The sequence below is a fragment of the Ictalurus furcatus genome, chromosome 10, assembly GCF_023375685.1.
Source record: "Ictalurus furcatus strain D&B chromosome 10, Billie_1.0, whole genome shotgun sequence".
Classification (NCBI taxonomy): domain Eukaryota; kingdom Metazoa; phylum Chordata; class Actinopteri; order Siluriformes; family Ictaluridae; genus Ictalurus; species Ictalurus furcatus.
The window spans coordinates 21,408,508-21,428,219 of record NC_071264.1 but is presented as its reverse complement, the minus strand read 5'-3'; the positions used below and the strand labels follow the sequence as shown (position 1 = coordinate 21,428,219).

The 19,712-nt window shown below is 37.8% G+C and overlaps 1 protein-coding gene across 4 annotated transcripts in view; it reads left to right on the top strand.

Annotated features, from left to right (window-relative positions):
* arnt2 (aryl-hydrocarbon receptor nuclear translocator 2) overlaps positions 1 to 19,712 on the top strand; it is a 133,598-nt gene that overhangs the window by 42,206 nt on the left and 71,680 nt on the right. For all 4 annotated transcript variants that reach the window (XM_053635574.1, XM_053635572.1, XM_053635571.1 and 1 more), the window contains 3 exons: positions 7,636 to 7,738; positions 13,542 to 13,607; positions 16,938 to 17,023. In XM_053635574.1, the coding sequence (XP_053491549.1) occupies positions 7,636 to 7,738; positions 13,542 to 13,607; positions 16,938 to 17,023 (255 nt within the window). The remainder of the gene's footprint in view (positions 1 to 7,635; positions 7,739 to 13,541; positions 13,608 to 16,937; positions 17,024 to 19,712) is intronic.

Here is a 19,712-nt window from a genome sequence, read left to right as displayed (position 1 = left end):
ATACATTGGTCTTGCATGCATAATTGAATTGTGCAATCTGCTGGATAACGCTTGATTTTGTCTGGAGTGAGAAATGATGGTGGAAATGTTCGGTGGAGGCTCAGCTATCATCAATCAGGCCAAACATCAGGACCTGATGATGTAACGCACCTCATGTTCTTTCCTGGGTATGCCCAGTGCAGGCTGAGCATGGTACAAGAAGCCTGATTACAACATTGCATAGCCTTGGACACTTCAAATATAATTAGTCAGAAAAAAACCCCCACATCAAATTGATGTACACATTTCAATGATGTGTCATTTTTAATCCAATTTGATTATGCAATTGTTTTTGTTGAATTATAATATAATTAAATAACGCAATATCTGCACAAGAATTGCACAAGTATTAGACCTAAAACTTATTAGGTTATTAAACTTAATTCACGTCACTTTTAGTTTTAATCAGATTTCTGCTTTTATTTGTAAGTACGTTTTATTTAAGTAGTTAAAAATAATAATAATATTAATAATAAGAATAAGAATGATTGCTTTGCTTTTACAAAATGGCCTTCAGATCAAAATGGCCTCCAGATAAAAGATGATTTTACAGAGTAATTTGTCACCATGCTGGTGTTTAACCTACAGACTGTGACCTAGATTGAAATTTATTTTTCACAGGATCTTGAGAAAGGAAAGCTTGCTTTATGAAGATAACAAAAAAGCTGATTGATTTGGTTTGTATCACATATAAATAAAAATAAATAAATAAAATAAATAAAACTTTTTTTATTTTTAGCCTAGGGTGGTAAATTGTGAGAGTATGTGAATGCGTGTGCACACGGTGTCTTGAATTGGACTGGTGTCCTGTCCAGGGTTTGTTCCTGCCTTGCATCCAGTGTTTCCAGGATAGACTCCAGATCCACTGTGACACTGACCAGGATAAAGCAGTTAAATAAAACCAAAACCTACCCAATATGACAGATAGCAGATACTTGTTTGCAGAGTAGACATAATATATATTAGGCCAAGTCCAGAAAGCCAACAGTCATGGGTCAAATAGAAGACAAACACAAAGCTCAGGAATGCACAGTAACACTAAACAAGATTTCACAAAGACACAACAGGAACAAAATAGACAAAATAGTCAAGGGCCAAAACATAACAGGTGAATACAAACAAGTGATGAGCCAATGACAGGTTGGGAGAAAGAGACAGGACCAAAACAAACATGAATGTATGGTCCTTGTTACCATGGGAACCACAATACAACTGATACACTCATACCAGCACCACCCAATACAGTGTCGGTGTCAGTACTGTGCTGAGAACGATCCTCCATCCAAGTAATATCTACTCACTGGTGGTCCTATGAGTATTCTTGTGTATTAATGAATATGGTACACAGTAGTGAGGTGTCACTTGCAAATGAGTTGGCTCTTAGAGTCAGCACTTTCAGTTGAAAGTTGAGAGAATGTTGTTGTTTTTTTATTTTTTGTAGATGTGGGCAATTAGGATATTCCATTTATCAGGATAAGTGGAAATGAATCTTCTTAATGAAGCACAATCACAGCAGGGAAAATAACATTAATGTGGGGATGCTTACTCTATTTGTAGTGCTTTGCTGATTTTGCACTTATTTAAAAAGGCTTTATAAAATGCATTGCAGAGTAATGGTTTGTTAATTCGAAGGTAGAGTAAGACTTCTTGAAGCTTTTCCAGCCATAAATAGGCTAAGAAGAACAATTGCAGGTATTGTAGATATCGTAAACTTTTAGTTGGTTTGAAAGAATTTGGGAGAAGAAAGATTCGTGCCTTATTGGTGAACTGAGCCAAATGTGTGTACAATGTGTCAGATCCTGTCTACTTGTGATGAGAATTTGGGCTTTTCAGATCAACTCATTGCCTTGTTTTTTTTGAAGCCGGACACAATTTACGATGTTTACAGTAGCTTTTTCTTTTACTAACTATGACTGAAATAGTTTCATGAAGACTTAGTCAACCGTCTAATGAACAAAATACTATTCCCATTAATGAACTGCACGTAACAAAACTTGCAGTTATTATTATTATTATTAAACAAAACTTGGGTTATTGTAAATAACCCGAATTCCCATCTTACATCTCCTTAAATATGTGCAGTTTTATTCAACTCTCATTATTACAGATTTGTTGTTATCTCTATGGTTCATTTCCCAAACTAATTTAATTGAAAAACTTTATTCTTTCTCACAAGTCAATCTGGTGTTGCTTTCACCAAATATTAGTTTGGTCATGAAAAGAAATATTTTCTACATTACACGTTTTCCCCCCGAAGGACCCTATTATGCTTTGCTGTATTTCCCACCCTTTTATCTGCTCCACACGTGTAGAAGATGAGTGCTGTGTAAATATTTAACCTGGCTATATTTAATGCGATGGGGTGGTTGCTGTTTGTTGCTTCGTACCTTTCTCAGGAAATAGAGATCAGCTTGTGCATGGAACTGCACGGCAAAGCCAAGAGGAGGTAGTGTAGGGAGTGTTAGCCATGACCTGCTTGTCCATTTACAAAAAACATGTCCCCTAGCACATGAGGCTGAACAAGATGGCATAGTTATTAGAGGAAATGCTTCCTTGAGTGGAAGGGATTTGTCTCTCTTCTCTAATCGATTGGTGTTTTGCTTGGTGTTTTTTCCTGATGCCATGATCTGGGCCAATCTGGCACACATTTCCTCTTCCTTTGAGATTTAATCATGCCAATTAAATGATCAGCGCCCATGACTAGAGGAGCTGAACTGGTCATGGGTGACAGGAGGTCACAGATTTCAGCGGTGGTTTTTGCTCTCTCACTTTCCCCTCTGTTTTTTCCCTTCCTTCCCTGCCAGGATCTTCACTCCAAAGTAAACTTCACCTGCTGTGCCTCTTTGCTGGGAACAGTGGAAGCTGTTTGGACTAACACGGCAAAATAAAACAACAAACGACTACGCTAAACACTAGTGCTGCTTACTCATCCCACTCCAAACAGACATGGGTCACAAATGACGTTCAGGCGAATTTACTGTAACCCCTATCATCGTGTTTTTTATTGGGTTTTTTTAAGTGTGTGAATGAGAAAACTTGTAAATGATTGTATTATTTATCTATGACTATTCAAGTTAGCGCAATAGCGGTTTTGTTTATGCTCGTCGTCTCATTCGTTTAGAGGATTTATCTCAAACATAAACCTCCCAGTTTCTTTTTACAGTGAACCACACAATTGCTATTCTGCTGCCGCTCCTTTTCAGATATTTATCTCATGTCTCTGTTCTCCTAAAATAACACATTTGTGTGTCATCTGGATGGAGGCTTCCTCTAGAGCATCCTGCGATGTGCTTATATTATGATAAGCTCATATTTTTATGCCATTTGAACTCCCTAGCAAGCTCCCATCAGGCTGCTGTAAGTTGTTATAGTAAAGTAAGTTTCCACATAACCGGAGTTAAAAGGTTATACAGAGTTATTGGACAGGTTGCACGTGGCGTGTCTGAAATTCTGGGCAGCAGATTTTGTGGTTCCGCAAGTGGTTTAGCAGCGTTGGGCTGAAAATGTGGCTGGGACTCGACTTCCTGTGAAATGCACTGTAATCCCCCCCCCCCTCCTTTCCCCCCTCTTTGTGTATCTGTTGTATACCATTTAATCCCTGCACACACTTGCAACTGAAATAAGTCTTCATTGAAGTTTGGGACATAGTAGTTATCATTAAGATATCCTGTTCAAAAGTTTACACCCCCCTGGCTCTTAATGTATCGTGTTGCCTTCTTGAGCATCATTGAATGTTTGAACCTTATGTAATAGTTGTGTACGAGTCCCTCAGTTGTCCTCAGTGTGAAAAGATGGATCTCAACATCATATAGCCAGTGTTGGAAAGCGGTCAGATATGCAGAATATGATGGAAAAGCAAAGAATGTGCAGGATCTGGAGGATTTTCAGGAAGAACAGTGGACAGTTTAACTGCTCAGGACAAAGAAAGGACTCATGAACAATTATCAGGAAAAAAAAAAACAGTCATGGATCATCCAGGTAACAACACACAGTATTAAGATTCAAGGGTATGTAAACTTTTGAATGGGGTAATTTTTATAGATTCAGCTATGATCTTGTCTTGTGGACTATATGTAAACATCTGTTATGTGAAATAGTTTATTCAGGACACAACTAAATAAACAACAGCATGGGATTTTTATGATCCCTCTTATTTTGTTAACGGTATTAAGATTTAGCAGATTCTGCAAGGGGCATGCAAACTTTTGGGCACAATTGTATTAGTTTTCAGAGATGTTGCTTCCTTGTCACGGATAACAAAATGGACAAAATATTATTAGTCAAAAAACCCAAAATGATGTCAGTTCAAAAGATTGTATGTCCCATTCTGAATGTCATATACATATTTTATAATAAGGTGTACTGCGTCTATGAGGGCATCTATGAGGCCAATCTTTGCTCATTATTACTTGGAATTCTGTGTAATTTTTTATTCATTCGTTCATTCATCTTTTGCAGCACTTTATCCTGATCAGGGTCAAAATGGATCTGGAGCCTACAGTATCTTGGGAACTCTGAGAGACAGGCAGAAATATGCCTTGGAGTTCTACATACCTGCATAGCCAATGTGCTGCTCCTAGTAGGCCAATTGTGAAAGTAATCCAATTGTGAAACATAACTCGTCCGATGTCATCTAAAATATAGATTATTTTCTGTTTCTAGCAGCCAAACCTCCCAGTGGAAGCCACTGTGCTGCTAAGATATTAATAATGAAAAAGCTAATTATATCAGTGCAAACGTTTGCAGCTCCCATTCTGAATGTGATATAAATATTTCTAATAATGTGTATTCTCACTCCATGTTTTTCTTTTTATGGAACTTTTAGTCTCTATATTTCGAGACATTCTTACTTCTTGCTTCTTACTTGGGAGCTTTGCTCCTGCACTTCAGGACAAGAAGTATGAACTCCTGACCTATAATGGCTAAAACCTTTAACTGCTGAAAGCTGTGCCTTTTACCAAAGACTGCAGTGGTAGCTCAGTGGGTTATGTTTGTTTTAGTGACTCAAAGGTTGTGAAACGAATCCCAGGACTGCAGAGAGAGTACGTATAGCATATTGGGTATTGGTTGGCTCAGTGGTTAAGACGTTGGACTGCCCAGTGATCATAGAGTCGTGAGTTCCAATACCAGCACTGCCAAGCTGCCACTGCTGGGCCCTTGAGCAAGGCCCTTAACCCTCAGCTGCTCAGTTGTATAAATGAGAGAGTCTGAAAGTCACTCTGGATAAAGGTGTCTGCTAAGTGCCGTAAATGTAACAAATGTTTTGTAATCATAACTTAAATAAAGTCAATAAAATTAAAATAAAATAAATGATTAACCCTCTTACCCCTAAGTTCCCACAGTATTATGTCCCATAACCCTATATTCCCCAGAGAAACAGCACGCCAACCCTGAGTTACTGGGCCAAAATCAACATTTTAATTTTAACATTTTTAGGCCTTGAGACAACTTATAATAATGTATTTGTGTAATATTACTTTGAAAATGAAGCATTTCAGCGTTTTTACTCCACTTAGAGCACAATTCTTAACTAGAGAAATTACGAAAAATGCTCGCTAAAATCCTTCTACTCATTTAGAAGTACCATACGAGCATCAGCGTGGTCAATGCCTTTGAATAAATTCAAGTAAATAATAAATAAATAAATGCATTTTAGCACCAAAAGTCAAGTTTCTGGTGATAATCAGACCAGCAGGTAGTCTTTTCACGAATGCACAGAAATGGTCCCGTAATGACTCCAGACCCCTGCAGTGTCAGTCGCACTGGTTGATGCTGAAGATGAAGACGGATCAGGGACTGAATCAGGAGAGTTTGCGTCTCTATCAGTTTCGGTATCGGTTTCACCATCGCCTGAACTTTCACTGCTGTCACTATCTAGAATCCTCGCTCTCGCCTGTGTAACTGTGTATGTTTTTTCTTTTTTTCTTTTTTTTCACGGTTTTAGATGTACCTGTGTTCACTGTAGGTGTAACTTTAGCTGGAACATGATTAGCTTTTCGCTTTGACATTTTTAGTTCACTTCTAGTACACCAATATTCACGCTTGGATCAGCTTCATCGTAATGCCGGCGTAATAACATAATCACGTCGTGACGTCATCAACCTTCCGGGTCAAAAAAAAATAATTAAATAAGTAAGGAATCATAGCAGAGTAATGCCAGTATACCGGCCTTACGGGGATAACGTTTACACTGTAAATCCTCTATATCGGCCTTACGGGGATTTGGCATAGACGACCAAGCTGTTATATCGTCCTTATGGGAATAGGTCAAAGATGGGCAAGCCGGTTTTTCGGCCATACGGGGTAAGAGGGTTAATGCACAATTTGCAATTGAAAATGAAAATCTGTAAAGGTCCATAAGAAGACATCTGGCAAATAATTTTTACAGTTCCACTTCTTTGTTATTTACACAATACAAAGAAGAAGTGAAATCATTCATTTATATATCAATGTTTATCAATATTTTTCTGATCCATTACATAAGATTTCCATGTTACCAACTTACCCATGGACTTGTAATATCTGTGGATGTTCCACATAAAGGTTTACAAAGAAGTGTGTAATCGTTGACGTTTTCTGCGAGGTGAGCGTTATTACGCTTTTTGGGAAGAGTCTCCAGTATCAGAGCTTTATAACAGTCAGTGGTTAAGTTTTATCTTCTTCTAAATAGCTGTACGTCTTTAGAACTGAGCGCCTTGCGGTTTCTCAATAACGTGACAAGCTCCTTTTTTTTATATCTTATTAACTTCAAGAGAGAGAAAAAGATTTTTTTTTTGTTTATAGCTATTATAACGTCGCTGTTATAATGTAAGTAGTGTAAACTAAATGTACGTGAACGCAACTATAAATGGATAAGATGCATTATGTGACAACAACACACCCTGCCGTGCTTTGTTCCTTACTTATTGGGCTAAGAATAATATTCTTCTGCAGAAATACTGAAAAAATTGTGTAGAAATAACCAGAAGGTAAAAGGCGCATAAGCACATTGCTGTTTGTTGTTACCAGAAGTATACATTGAAGCAATTAGATGGAAATTGCTCGTATTTTTAGCTTTATTTATCTGTTATTTGTGGAGGAATACTAATAGCTTAGGCACTTACAAAGGATTTGGTGTCATCACTTCTACATGGAAAGACTGTCGGGGGTGACGTCTGCTACGGAGGACTTGTAACAGCTGTCAGCTGCTTGTTTTTAGTAACGTCGTCGTCTTCTTTTTTTTTTAAACAGGTTTTCTATAATTTGTTTATGGAAATGGCTTAAGGCTTAGATCATAGACACTCTCCTATCCTGCAGCTATGACTTTGTTACTGAATAATAAAAAGCGCATGAATCACCGACTGCTGTGTTTGACCGGGAGTCATGTTTGATGTTTGTATGCTTTGGTTCTCGGCGACATCGCTCTATTAGCTGTACCGAAAGGAAAACACATTTAGGGAGTTATTTGAGTGCAAAGCCTCCATTAAAGAACTCTAAAATAGAAGCTGCCTCAGAGAGTACTGTGATAAGAGATGTGAGATGTTATTCTTTTATAGTACTTCCTGCTTATTTAATTCTATGTGTGTGTGTGTGTGTGTGTGTGTGTGTGTGTTGCAGGCCGGATCCTGGACCTGAAGACGGGGACAGTGAAGAAGGAGGGACAGCAGTCCTCGATGAGGATGTGTATGGGCTCCAGACGCTCCTTCATCTGCAGAATGAGGTATAAAATTCAAAGCTGGGATCTTTCAGAACCACTTTCATAGGAACTTTGAGAGACTTTCATAGCAACTATGAGAGCTTTTTGTCTTTGGAACATTCGAAACCACTTTCTTAGGAACTTTGAGAGCCTCCATCAAAAAAACCTTTCAGAAACACTTACTTAGGAGTACTTTCAGAGTATTCTCAAACCTGAAATGTTCTGCATGCACACTGTATTTACCTAGGCGCCCCCTAAAAAATTAAGACTGAGACTCAGACCCTCCCCGTTGTAATTTGACCCTAAATGTGGACTGCGAGCAGTCTTGAGCATTACATTTGGATTTAAGTTCTAAGGAACACAAATGTGCAAAATGTTTATATATGTACCGTGTAATGTGCTCTAGAGATCAGATTTTGTTCCAAGGAGCTAGGCCCATCATGAGCCAAGGTTTGGGGTTTCCGTAAACAGCTGTATACCCAAAATTGTTGTACGCCATGACACAAAGATGGATGATGTTGTTAAACCAAGTTAAATAAAATATCTCTCTCTCTCTCTCTCTCTCTCTCTATATATATATATATATATATAAATGGTAGTTTTGCAATACCAATACATAGACGTAATCACTCAAAAAAACCCAAAAAGAAATATATTCAAGCATTCAAGCAATTTTGCAGTTATTAGACCACATGAATCACTTTCTTAGGAACTTTTAGAACAACTTTTGTGGGAACTTTCATAGGTGACGCATACCGTTTTGAATCTGAGTCTAGGCTTTCAGCCTAAAAGTAAAGCTCACTGTGAGAACAGATTGACATTTTCCTACTACTCTTACAAACATTGGCTAATCCAGGGGTTCTTAAACTTTTTTGAAGGGAACCCTTTAACTGTAAAATAAATGACGTGGACCCCCTCAGTACAGACTGTTGAACATTGGGCACAGAAGTTTTTGTTTTACAAAAATAGGTTCAATTTGGTGTCAATGTCTGGGTTCTTTGTGCCTTTGCCGTTACACCTTCTAGGGATGTAAAGAAAAAAACAATTTGATAATAATGATAATGAGTCTTTACTGGTCACATATACATTAGAGCACAGTGAAATTCTTATCTTCACATACCCCAGCCTGTCAGGAAGTTGGGGTAAGAGCTCAGGGTCAGCCATGATACAGTGCCCCTGGAGCAGAGAGGGTTAAGGGCCTTGTTCAAGGGCCCAACAGTGGTAGCTTGGTAGTGCTGGGGCTTGAACCCCCGACCTTCCCAATCAGTAACCCAGAGCCTTAACCGTTAAGCCACCACTGCCCCTGATCAAAAGATCTACCACCACTGATCAAAAGATTAAATAAAAAACAGTCTTCAATAGAGCTGCATTGGTTTACAAACTTAGATCCAGTGTCCAAGTTCTGTGAGCCAGTGCCCACTGTAGCCCTGGATTCTTTTTTTTGTCTTTAGCTGACGTGACTGGAAACTGATGTGATCTGCGTTAAGGTTTAACATGTAGTGCATTCTGAGATGTTTTTCTGCACACCACAGTTGTAAAAAAGTGGTTATATAAGACGCCCTGTCAGCCCGAACCAGTCTGGCCGCTCTCCTCTGACCTCTCTCATCAGGAACTGCTGGTCACTGGATTTTTATTTTTTTATTTTAAACGCACCATTCTGTGTAAACTCTAGCGATTTTTATCTGTGAAAGTCACAGGTGCTCAGCAGTTTCAGAAACAACTCAAACCAGCATGTCTGGCACCAACAATCATGCCACGGGTAAAACCACAGAGGTCAATTCTTTTTCCTTGTCTGACATTTGACGTGAACATTAACAGGTTGAGAACTGAAACTCTTGGTTTTTTTTTTTTGTTTGTTTGGTTTTTTTTTGCATTGCACAGCTGCCACATAATTGGCCTTTTGAATAATTGCATGCATGCACAAGTCTAGGAAGTCAGAAATGATAGAATGTAACGTCTGTTCAGACCGAGAAATCTGCAGAATGTTTTGAGAATGAATTTTCTGTTGTAAAGTAATCAAGTCAATTAAAGTGAACTAAACCTTCAGACTTTTTCATAGTTTTTGAATATCTCCCTAATGCACATCACAATCATGTGTTCTGTTTTAATGAAACATTTAATGATCTTTAAAAATAGCATAAAACTAGACATATGATGCCAGAAGAATCCATGGCTGGGAGCCAAGGGAGCAAAATTGGCCGTCCTATCTGGATGGGACGGATGTAGCAATGTGAATCGTAGCAACCCTAGCCAATCGTGAGTGTCTGTGAGCGTATGTATGTGGAAGAGGGCAGATAGCACTTACCGCTAAGTGTGATGTACTGCTGTATGCTCTCTGAGAAGTTTGAAAAGTTATATATGGTTGGCTTCACATATCTTGGAGGTAGCACGTTAGCCTTCAACTTTTCCAGTTAGTAGCTGTTACATGATAACGCAAGCTGTTTTGTGGGTGGGAATTGGCAGGTGATCAAATTATGGATCATCCAAAGGGGCTACTTTTTCCAAGTCCCTTTTGGACCACAAGCTATGAAAAAATGCCAGAAAACGAAAGACAATCTGGCCACAAATTTGGCACAGTTTGAATTATTATACTGTTTTCAGAGATGAGAACATGGAGTAAAGGTGATTTAAATTCTCCACAAGCATATCTGGGTTAATTGAAATCTGACTTTCTGTACCTTGAAGCCTAGACTGTTTTCATGTTTTCTTCCTTTAAACCTTGTTTGAACCTACATGTTGTCCAAAAGAGTGTTCAACCAAACTAGTTTTACACATATCTTAGCCATGACCTAGCAGTGTCTCAGTGTTGATCCCCCAAACTATGTCCCAAAACAACGCTGTGTTTTTCACAAGATGATGCAGACCCTCGGGAAAATTCCTGTACTTCCCACAAATTACCAAAGAGGTATTGTCTGATTGCGAGACCTCTTTGAGTACTAGCTAGCGTTCTGTTTTTGTCTACAAAGACACGTTGTTCGGACCGTGTTCGAAATCAGGCATCGTCTCTGTTTACGTTGCGTGTGTTTTAACATACTTCAGCGTGAACTAATAACAGTCAGGGACGTCATCCAGGAATGTGCATGCGTTTCAAATTTTATTTGTGTCCACGTTTCAAAATTGGAACAGTGTGTCAGGATGCGATGGTATGCGGCACTGATGAGAAACATATGTCCATAACAACATTCCTCCTCATGACTGTAGACTGCAGAGCTGTAAAGAGCAGTCGTGATTATGTAATGTTTAGCCTCACTGCATTTAAGTATCATGACTGGACTTCACGGAAACTAGGATGATCTGTTTGTTCTAGATTTGTGTTAGGACTGCTGAATAACTGGTTTGGCACTGATGATTAGGGAAAACTGTTACGTTACCTTGATGAGAGTGGCCTTTTGGATGGGAAATTCCATGTGTGTGGTTTGAATTATCCCTGTCTGAAATTTGTTTATGGCCTAAGAAATATTCCCAGCACGTCAGGGACCTCATGCTGACGAGTGAGGCCTTAACAAAGACGTGTGACATAAGTGTGATTTCATTTTAAAAGGATGGGTTTTAATAATAGATGTCCAGGAAGATGTCCTTTCTCACATTGCATTGCATTAAACCATTCCTGATTGGGTGTCAAGATTTATTGTATGCTAGACTATAGCCCATTTGGGATCACTTAATGGAAATTTGCACTTCTTTTCTCTTACCTCAGATGTATTCGATCAGCCAAGACATGTTTGGTGTCTGATGTTTGTGCTTTATGTTAGCATTAGCGCTATGAGACTAATATAACTAATAGGGTTGTTACGCTGTCACGGTTTTATTTTTGGTCACGGTGTTTGATCAGATGGTTACCTCACTATAGATTTTTTTTCAAGAAGTCAAATCAAATTAATTTCTAAATACACATAAAATGCCTTTTCTTTCACCCACTCTCTTATTCAGCTTATAATGACAGCATGATAAATCCTGACAATGGAAGAGATTTTACAGAAAAGTCATTCTCAACAATATACCTCTGAAGACCAAAACAAATTTTTCTACGTGTGGAGGTGGGGTAATATAATTATTACTGGAGTATCTCTAAGATTTTAGTACCATCCAAATCCGACATTTCAGGCAATATATCTTACTTGCAAGTCAGCTTTGGTTAAAAACATTTGTCAAAATGCAGCAAGTGCAGATATTTGATGCTTAAAATGTGATAGTAGGTGGAGGTCTTTAAACATGTTTACAAGCTCATTTCTCATTCTCACACTTCAAAGGTGGTGTCGGAGTGTCTATTAAGCCTCTCAGGCTTTCCTGAAGAAGTTGAAGTTTAAGGGCCATCACTCAAGGAACCATTCTAGGAGTACATACACTATATTAGAAGTACATTTGCGTTCACTATATGGCCAAATGTTTGTGGAGTCCTGACCATCACAGCCATATGTGGGCCTTCCCCAAACTGTTGCCACAAAGTTGGAAACTGCCTAGTCCAGGGGTGTCCAATCCTATCCGCAAAGGGCCGGCGTGGGAGCAGGTTTTCGTTCCATTCAAGCAGGAGCCATGCCTGATTCCACCTGTTTAATCAGTTGAGCTTGGCTTTCAATAGACTCAGGTGTGGCTTCTGCTTGGTTGGAATCAAAACCTGCACCAACGCTGGCCCTTTCCGGATAAGATTGGACACCCCTGGTGTAGACTGTATGCGTTAAGAATTTCCTCAGGGACCCAAACCTCTTCCAGCATGACGGTGCCCCTGTGCGCAAAGCAAGGTCCACTCCAACATGGTTTGCCAATGTTGGAGTGGAAGAACTCGAGTGGCCTTCACATTTCTGAGCCCTGATCTCAACCCCATTGAAACACCTTTGGGAGGGACTGGAATGCTGACTGCTCACCTTTTCATTTGACCTTACTGCCTGACCTCAGATCTCCACAGCCATGTTTCAAAATCTAGTGGAAAGCCTTCCAAGAAAAGTGGAGGCTATTATAGCAGCAAAGGAGAGACCAACTGTGTTAATGCCCATGGTTTTGTAATGTGAACATATGGGTGGGATGGCCGTGTGTCTACATACTTTTGGCTATATAGTGGATTTGGCAGACATTGTTATCTAAAGGTGACGGTATGGTGGTGCATGTTTGATATGTTCTCCCTGTGTCCATCAGATGTGTGTATGTGCATGGTGCCCTGTGATCTAGGGTGTCAGTGTTCCTGGGGTGGGCTCCAGATCCAGTGAAACTCTGACTTGGATAAAGCAGCTACTGAAAGAGTGAATGAATGCAGTGTATCAGTTGAGGGATAAAGATCTTGCTCAAGAACCCAGTAGTGGCAGTTTGATGCTGATACAATTTGAACTCACAACCTTGTGATCAGTACCCCAGCTCTTTTAATGCTAAGACAATACAGTGGCACTGGTACTGGTACCCCTTCAGCATGCAGGATTCTTTTAAATGAACTCATTTTCCCTCAGGGACCCATGGAAATCCACCTATCCATCCATCCACAAGATAATTTCAGTTAGTGGTATGTGATGAATAGAATTTTTAATGTTGGAAAAGATTAAATAACAGAAGCTCTAACTATGTTCAGCTCTAACTCTAATATGTTCAGTGTTTATGGGCGAAATCTATGGAATTCATTTCCACATTTCTTAAAATGTCCTTGTTTGCTATTGCTTTTGAGTGGATAGACTCTAACCCATGGGTTCTATTTTGCGCCATTATATTTGTTGTTTTGGTTTTTTCCTCGTGTTTTATAACATCTTTATCTTTCACATTCTCTGTAAAGCGCTGTGTTTTATACTGTTCAACAAAAAGCGCTCTAGAACTGAAGTTTTAATTTTTATAAATATTATGATTTCAGGTGTGGCAGCGCGCCTCTGGATCACATCTCTCTCAACCGTCTGTCGAGCATGAGGAAGAGATACAGGCAAGAATGCATACACGCAAACTCTTTGCCTCTGTCACTCCTTTTCTCCAACTTTGCATAGTTATAACATGTTGAATATGAATATACACTCTGACTGCAGAATGTGTCACAGCATAGGACATAGTAATGACTAATAATCTGTTATAAATGACGTCATGGTGCTTTTCTTTGAGAACGGAAGACACAGGAGTAATATTTATGTAACGTATGATCACATTTCACACTCCTAACCCAGATGCATGGTGTTTTCAGTCAAACCAGAGACTTCTGATGACTGTAGAGCTTATGATATATTGTCAGCATTATAGTCCAACTATGAAGCTTTCTTTTAACAGTAAGTATAAAAATAGCTCAGAATAGTTTATATACAGAAAGTCAACATGTGTAGTCTTTGTGTCATCCATTGTGCAGTATTTCATTCTATAATAGAAGTGTTTTCCTTGCCATAAATACATCACACAAGGACGCAAGCCTCACTTTTACCGCATAGTTTTTTTGCCTTTATTTCTTTTCTTAAATTTTTTATTTTTTTTTGCTTTGTTGATACGAAATTTAATCCACCGCTCATGTTCTGTCTTTTGTAAATTTGCCCTTTTGACTCATCGTGTTTAACCCTCATCTGTCACACACGTTCCTGACAAAACCGTGAGTCAAGGAGACATGTTTGCAGCCCACGTAGGCTTTGGAATGCATTTCAATCTGAGCCAAGATCTCAGCCTGGATTCCCTGACACATCGTAACGCCAGCACCACGGCTGAGCTGTTTTCATCCGAGAGAGCTTAAAGTTATAATCAGGAAGCTTTTGAAGTGAACCTGAATGTAAACTGAATTTCGTGTACATGCACATAATGTCAGATTACTGTACATCCAGTCCAGGAATAATTCATCAATTATTCAGCCTGATCCAAATATCCGGCTGAATTATTGATGAATGGTGGATAGAAGATATGTTTTGTTAGCCTTGACACACAATGGTAGGTGATTTAAAAGTGTTTTTTCAAATGAACCTATATACAAGGCACCAGATTTCATTCCAATTCTCTTTGATGGTGTTTGTTTCTAGATTTTTCTCTCCTTTAGAAAGAGTTGCCGGCAGGTACATAACTTGGGTAAATGTGGGTTGATGGATTTTTATTGTAGCTTCATGCATACAGAGCTCACTCCTTCAGACTCATTAACCACCTGTAACCTTCCAGAGACACAGTAAAACTTTCCCTTCAACCTTCTGTGTGTGGGTGCACAAGGTCACGTATAGTCTACAACAGAGGTTCTCAAGCTTTTGTAACTAAAATCTTATCTATATACAACCTTTTCTATAATCTGTTTTGATAGATAGGTAGATAGATAGATTTTTTTGCTTTTGTGTTTTTGTACTTTTTTTAATTACTTTTCATAACTTTTCATTATGATTTTTAAAAAATAACTTGTATGACTTTTATAAAACTATATAACGGACAGTTATGGAACATGCATGATCAAAAATGTTTCTGAACACTATAACTACTTTGAACAAGAGAACTAGGCTGTAATAACGTGTAATATGGTGTTTACATGGAAAACATGTTGCATTACATACTTCTTGCGTTCTTAAAAACATTTGCATACGAATTAAATTGTGACGAAGGGCGCGTGTCATTATCCATGACATTGTTAGCTCTCCGGCTCTCGCTCACTGAACAGAGCAGATGCAGAGAGAGGTGTGAGTGCAGCGGGAAAGCAAGACCTCGCACTTGCAGTACAGTACTGCCAACATTTGGAAAGTTGCTAAGGTTTGTCCAAAAAGTCGCTAGGTGCTTTTTTTCCCCCCCAAAAAAAAGTCACTAAAGGGGTTTGAAAAGTTGCTAAATTGGCAACACTGGTCCGCACTGACAGCTTGATAAAAGGCAGCTAAGCTTCGCCTCTCCCCAGCAATAAGAAAATACAGAGGTTTAGGGAACGCAGGTTTTTTCATTTATGCAAATTCTATTTGAAAAGCAATAAAATACACCAAGTACCCAAATGATGCCCTGTCTGTGTATTTTTTTTCTTTCTTGAAAACAATTTGCGCCCCCCTTCCGATCTATCCGTGCCCCCCGGGTTGAGAACCACTGGTCTACAAGATGTACTGTGTAGTAATGCATAGCAACAGTATTCCTCTGCACCTGCATATACCTAAATATGTTTACTCATACAGTCCCCTCTGAAACTATTGGAAAAGCGAGACCAAGTCATTTGTTTGTGCTGTACACCAAAGACATTTAGGTTTGAGCTCAAAAGATAGATATGAGACAAGAGTTTAGGATTTCAGCTTTTATTTCCTGCTATTTACATCTAGATGTGTTAAACAACATAAAATATAGAACCTTTTGTATCAGACCAGCCAATTTTTCGGTGAGCAGTAGTATAAATTGGGTGTTCTGATACAAAATGTTCTATGTTCTCTGTCGTTTAATACGTCTGAAATGAAATAATAGTTGAAATTCTGAACTCTCTTCTCGTTTTCATCTTTTGATCTCCAACCCAAATGTCTTCAGTCTACAGCAAAAACAAATGAATTGCCCTTGATGTTCCAATAGTTTCAGGTACACTAGGCACACTCCTAAATATATCTATAGCTTTTTTTCTCTCTCTTTCTGAAGCCACTAAAAACTTTCAAGAGCTTTTTCAACACCTTTAGTTCTTATCTCCTTATAGTTACCTATATATTTTCTTTATCTTTATACACTGCTTTGAATTATGTGCTCTCTGTTCTGTGATGGCTTATTTTCTTCCAGCCATATTTCAACAAATGCCACTTTTTTTTGCTACTGTTATGTTAAGATCTTGTTTACGTCCAGTTTGCAACAATGATATAAAAATTGCGAAAACACTGAGGCTGAGTACCGCAATATTATGCTATGTAAAACTACATAGCAGGACTATATATATATATATATATAACACATATATATGTGTGTGTGTATATATATATATATATATATATATATATATATATATATATATATATATATATATATATATACATATATATATATGTGTGTGTGTGTGTGTGTATATATATATATATATATATATATATATATATATATATATATATATATATATATATATATACACATACATTTTTAAACAATTCAATCATTATCATGCATGTTGTCTCGGAAGTATGGAGACACACTGCTTTTTGGTAGTTGTCCCTATTTACAATCAGATTGCAGCAATAAGGACATGAGGGTTCTGAGACTGCCTGCTACACACACTTGCTTTTCAACTGCATTATGTGAAAGAGTTATCCTTTTATAATATCTATGGTGTCTCACATGTGTGTCTCTGTATGTGTCTCTCCTTTAGGAATGGGCTCGGGCCATCAAAGGAAGGCGAGGCTCAGTATTCAGTGGTGCACTGCACTGGCTACATCAAGGCTTGGCCCCCTGCGGGTATTTACAATACATACACACCGCAATATCTATTCCCTATTTATGAGGCAAACCACTGATAGTGTGTGTGTGTGTGCGTGCATGCACACGCTTTCACCTATATATCCAGTCTGGTGATATCATAAATGTGCAAGATATTCAGCTAGAGTGATTATGTGTCCAGTAGTTCCATATTGATGGGGAATGCGAGGGTATGCCGGTAGAAAAAATAATCCGTTTTCCCATGAATTCTTCATTCGTCAAACCAATGAACTCGGGGTCAGTGCAAAAACCACACACATGCAGAAGAGGTAGTTTATGTAGAAATCAGGGTTGCCAGATTGTATTTGCTATTTTCAGTATAGTCATGGTTTGAAACTTCACAAACTGTGTTATTATATCTAAACTACATTATATCTATCAATACAAGATTATTTGTTTCTAGCACAGTTGCATGGAGAATATCCCAATTTCTGAGACTGACAGCCTGGCAATGAATTGTGTTTTAACCTTCAGAAAATGAAGAAAATCAAGTGATTTTTGTAAAATCACTATTTAAAAGAAAGATGTTCTTAAAAAGTTTAATATTTGTATGACCCCATCATCTGCCTTGAAATATTCTAACTTAATGCATCATTCATTTTGTAAGCATGTCTGTGATATTACATTGTTGTAGAGTCCCTTCTCTGCACATTTAACTGGCATCAGGTTTTCATAGAGACTGCCCGATGTTCATTAATATTTATAAGTTTCCCCCTACACCAAATCTTTAATATTCATAGTGCTGTGTTGAATTCTCAAATCTGACTGGTCAGATGGTGTAGATTAATTTTCTATAACAGCAGCTCTGACAGCAGAACCAGCTTGAAGAAAAATTACTGTTTTATATTAATGCACTTTTTCTAATATGCGATTGTTTCTGTAGAAACAGTCAATTCACGGTGGTTTGTATCCCGCAAGCGCCATATAAACCTGATAATAAATACATAAGCCTAATAAAAAAAACATAAACTTGATAATACACACATAATACTAATACTAAGCACATAACAATAAAGGCTTTTTAACTTTTGTACCAGAAGAAGTGCCTTGGATTTTTCCTTTTTTCTTTTTCTTTTTCATTTTTCACTAAGCACATATTAATACTATACATATAATACTAATACTAAACACATAAACCTGGTAGTAAACACATGAGCCTAATACTAAACATGTGAATCTTATAATAAAAACACACAAGCCTAATAATGAACATGCAAGCCTAATAATAAACACAAATCTAATAATTAACACACGAGCTTAATAATAAACACATCGAACTAATAATTAACACACAAGCTTAGTTATAAACACATAAAACTAATAATTAACACACAAGATTAATAATAAACACAAATTTAATAATTAACACACTACCTTAATAATAAACAAAAATCTAATAATTAACACACGGCCTTAATAATAAACACACAAAACGAATAATTAACACACGAGCTTAATAATAAACACATCAAACTAATAATTAACACACAAGCTTAATAATAAACATAATAATAAACCATAATAATAAAAACCCCTAAACCTAATAATAAATGGGTTAAAAAAACATTTTAATTAACAAATAGAAAAATCTAGTAATTGATATTCTTTAAGGAGATGTTTATCATTTTGGAAAGAGTCCAGTAATAGTGCTTGGTAACCGTCAGTATGTTTTTTCCATGGGAAAGTCTTGACAGAACGTAAGGGAACGACTGTTTATAGCGGCTGTAAGGTAAATGACTAACTTGTTATTATAAACTAATAAAATGTATGAAGTACCTTTCTTGGATTAATAAAAATAAATCAATAATTGTTGACAAACTACTGTGGTATAATAGTAAAAAAAAAAACACTTTGGGTGGCGTCAGCTTCAGGGTGGTAACAGTAACTGAGCTTACCTTGGCCGCATCACACCACCTCTCTTTACTGTTCATTCTCCCACTAAAGTACTCCGTTTCTCAAGTTTAAAACCACGTCAGGGAAATGTACACACACAAATATAAAGTGTTAGGAGAGCAGTTGGGGGCTGAAAACAAATTTCTCACTGATTATGGAAAGTTTTTTTTATTTTTGAGACAATTAAAGGAATTTATTTAGTACATTTTCCCTCCTCTATCGATTAATCTAAGGCTTACTAATCAAAAAGTATTTCCTGATTTCTTCTGTTTTTGTGTGTATCTCATACTAAATAGTTTTAGATCTTCAAATGAAATACAACATAAAATAAAGGCAGCCTGAGTAAACACACAGTTTTTATTTTTTTTACAGAAGCAAACAAAGTTATCCAGCACCTATCACCCATGTGAAAAACTAATTGCCCCCTTGAACTTAAAATCTAAAATCTGATTGTGCCACCTTTATCAGCAATAACTGCATCCAAACGCTTCCGAAAACTGGAGATCAGTCTTTCACTTACTTCTAAGACTAGGATTTACTCCTGTGCTTTGGATCAGTGGTTTTCACCTCACCACTCTTCCATGGATGCCATTTTTGCCTAGTGTCTTTCTGATAGTGGAGTCATGAACAGTGACCTTTATTGATGCAAGAGAGGCCTGTAGGTCATTTGATGTTGTCCTTGGCTCTTTTCTGACTTTCTGGATGTATAGTTGCTGTGCTCTTGGAGGAATTTTGGAAGGTCGGCCACTTCTGGGAAAGTTCACTGCCGTGCTGA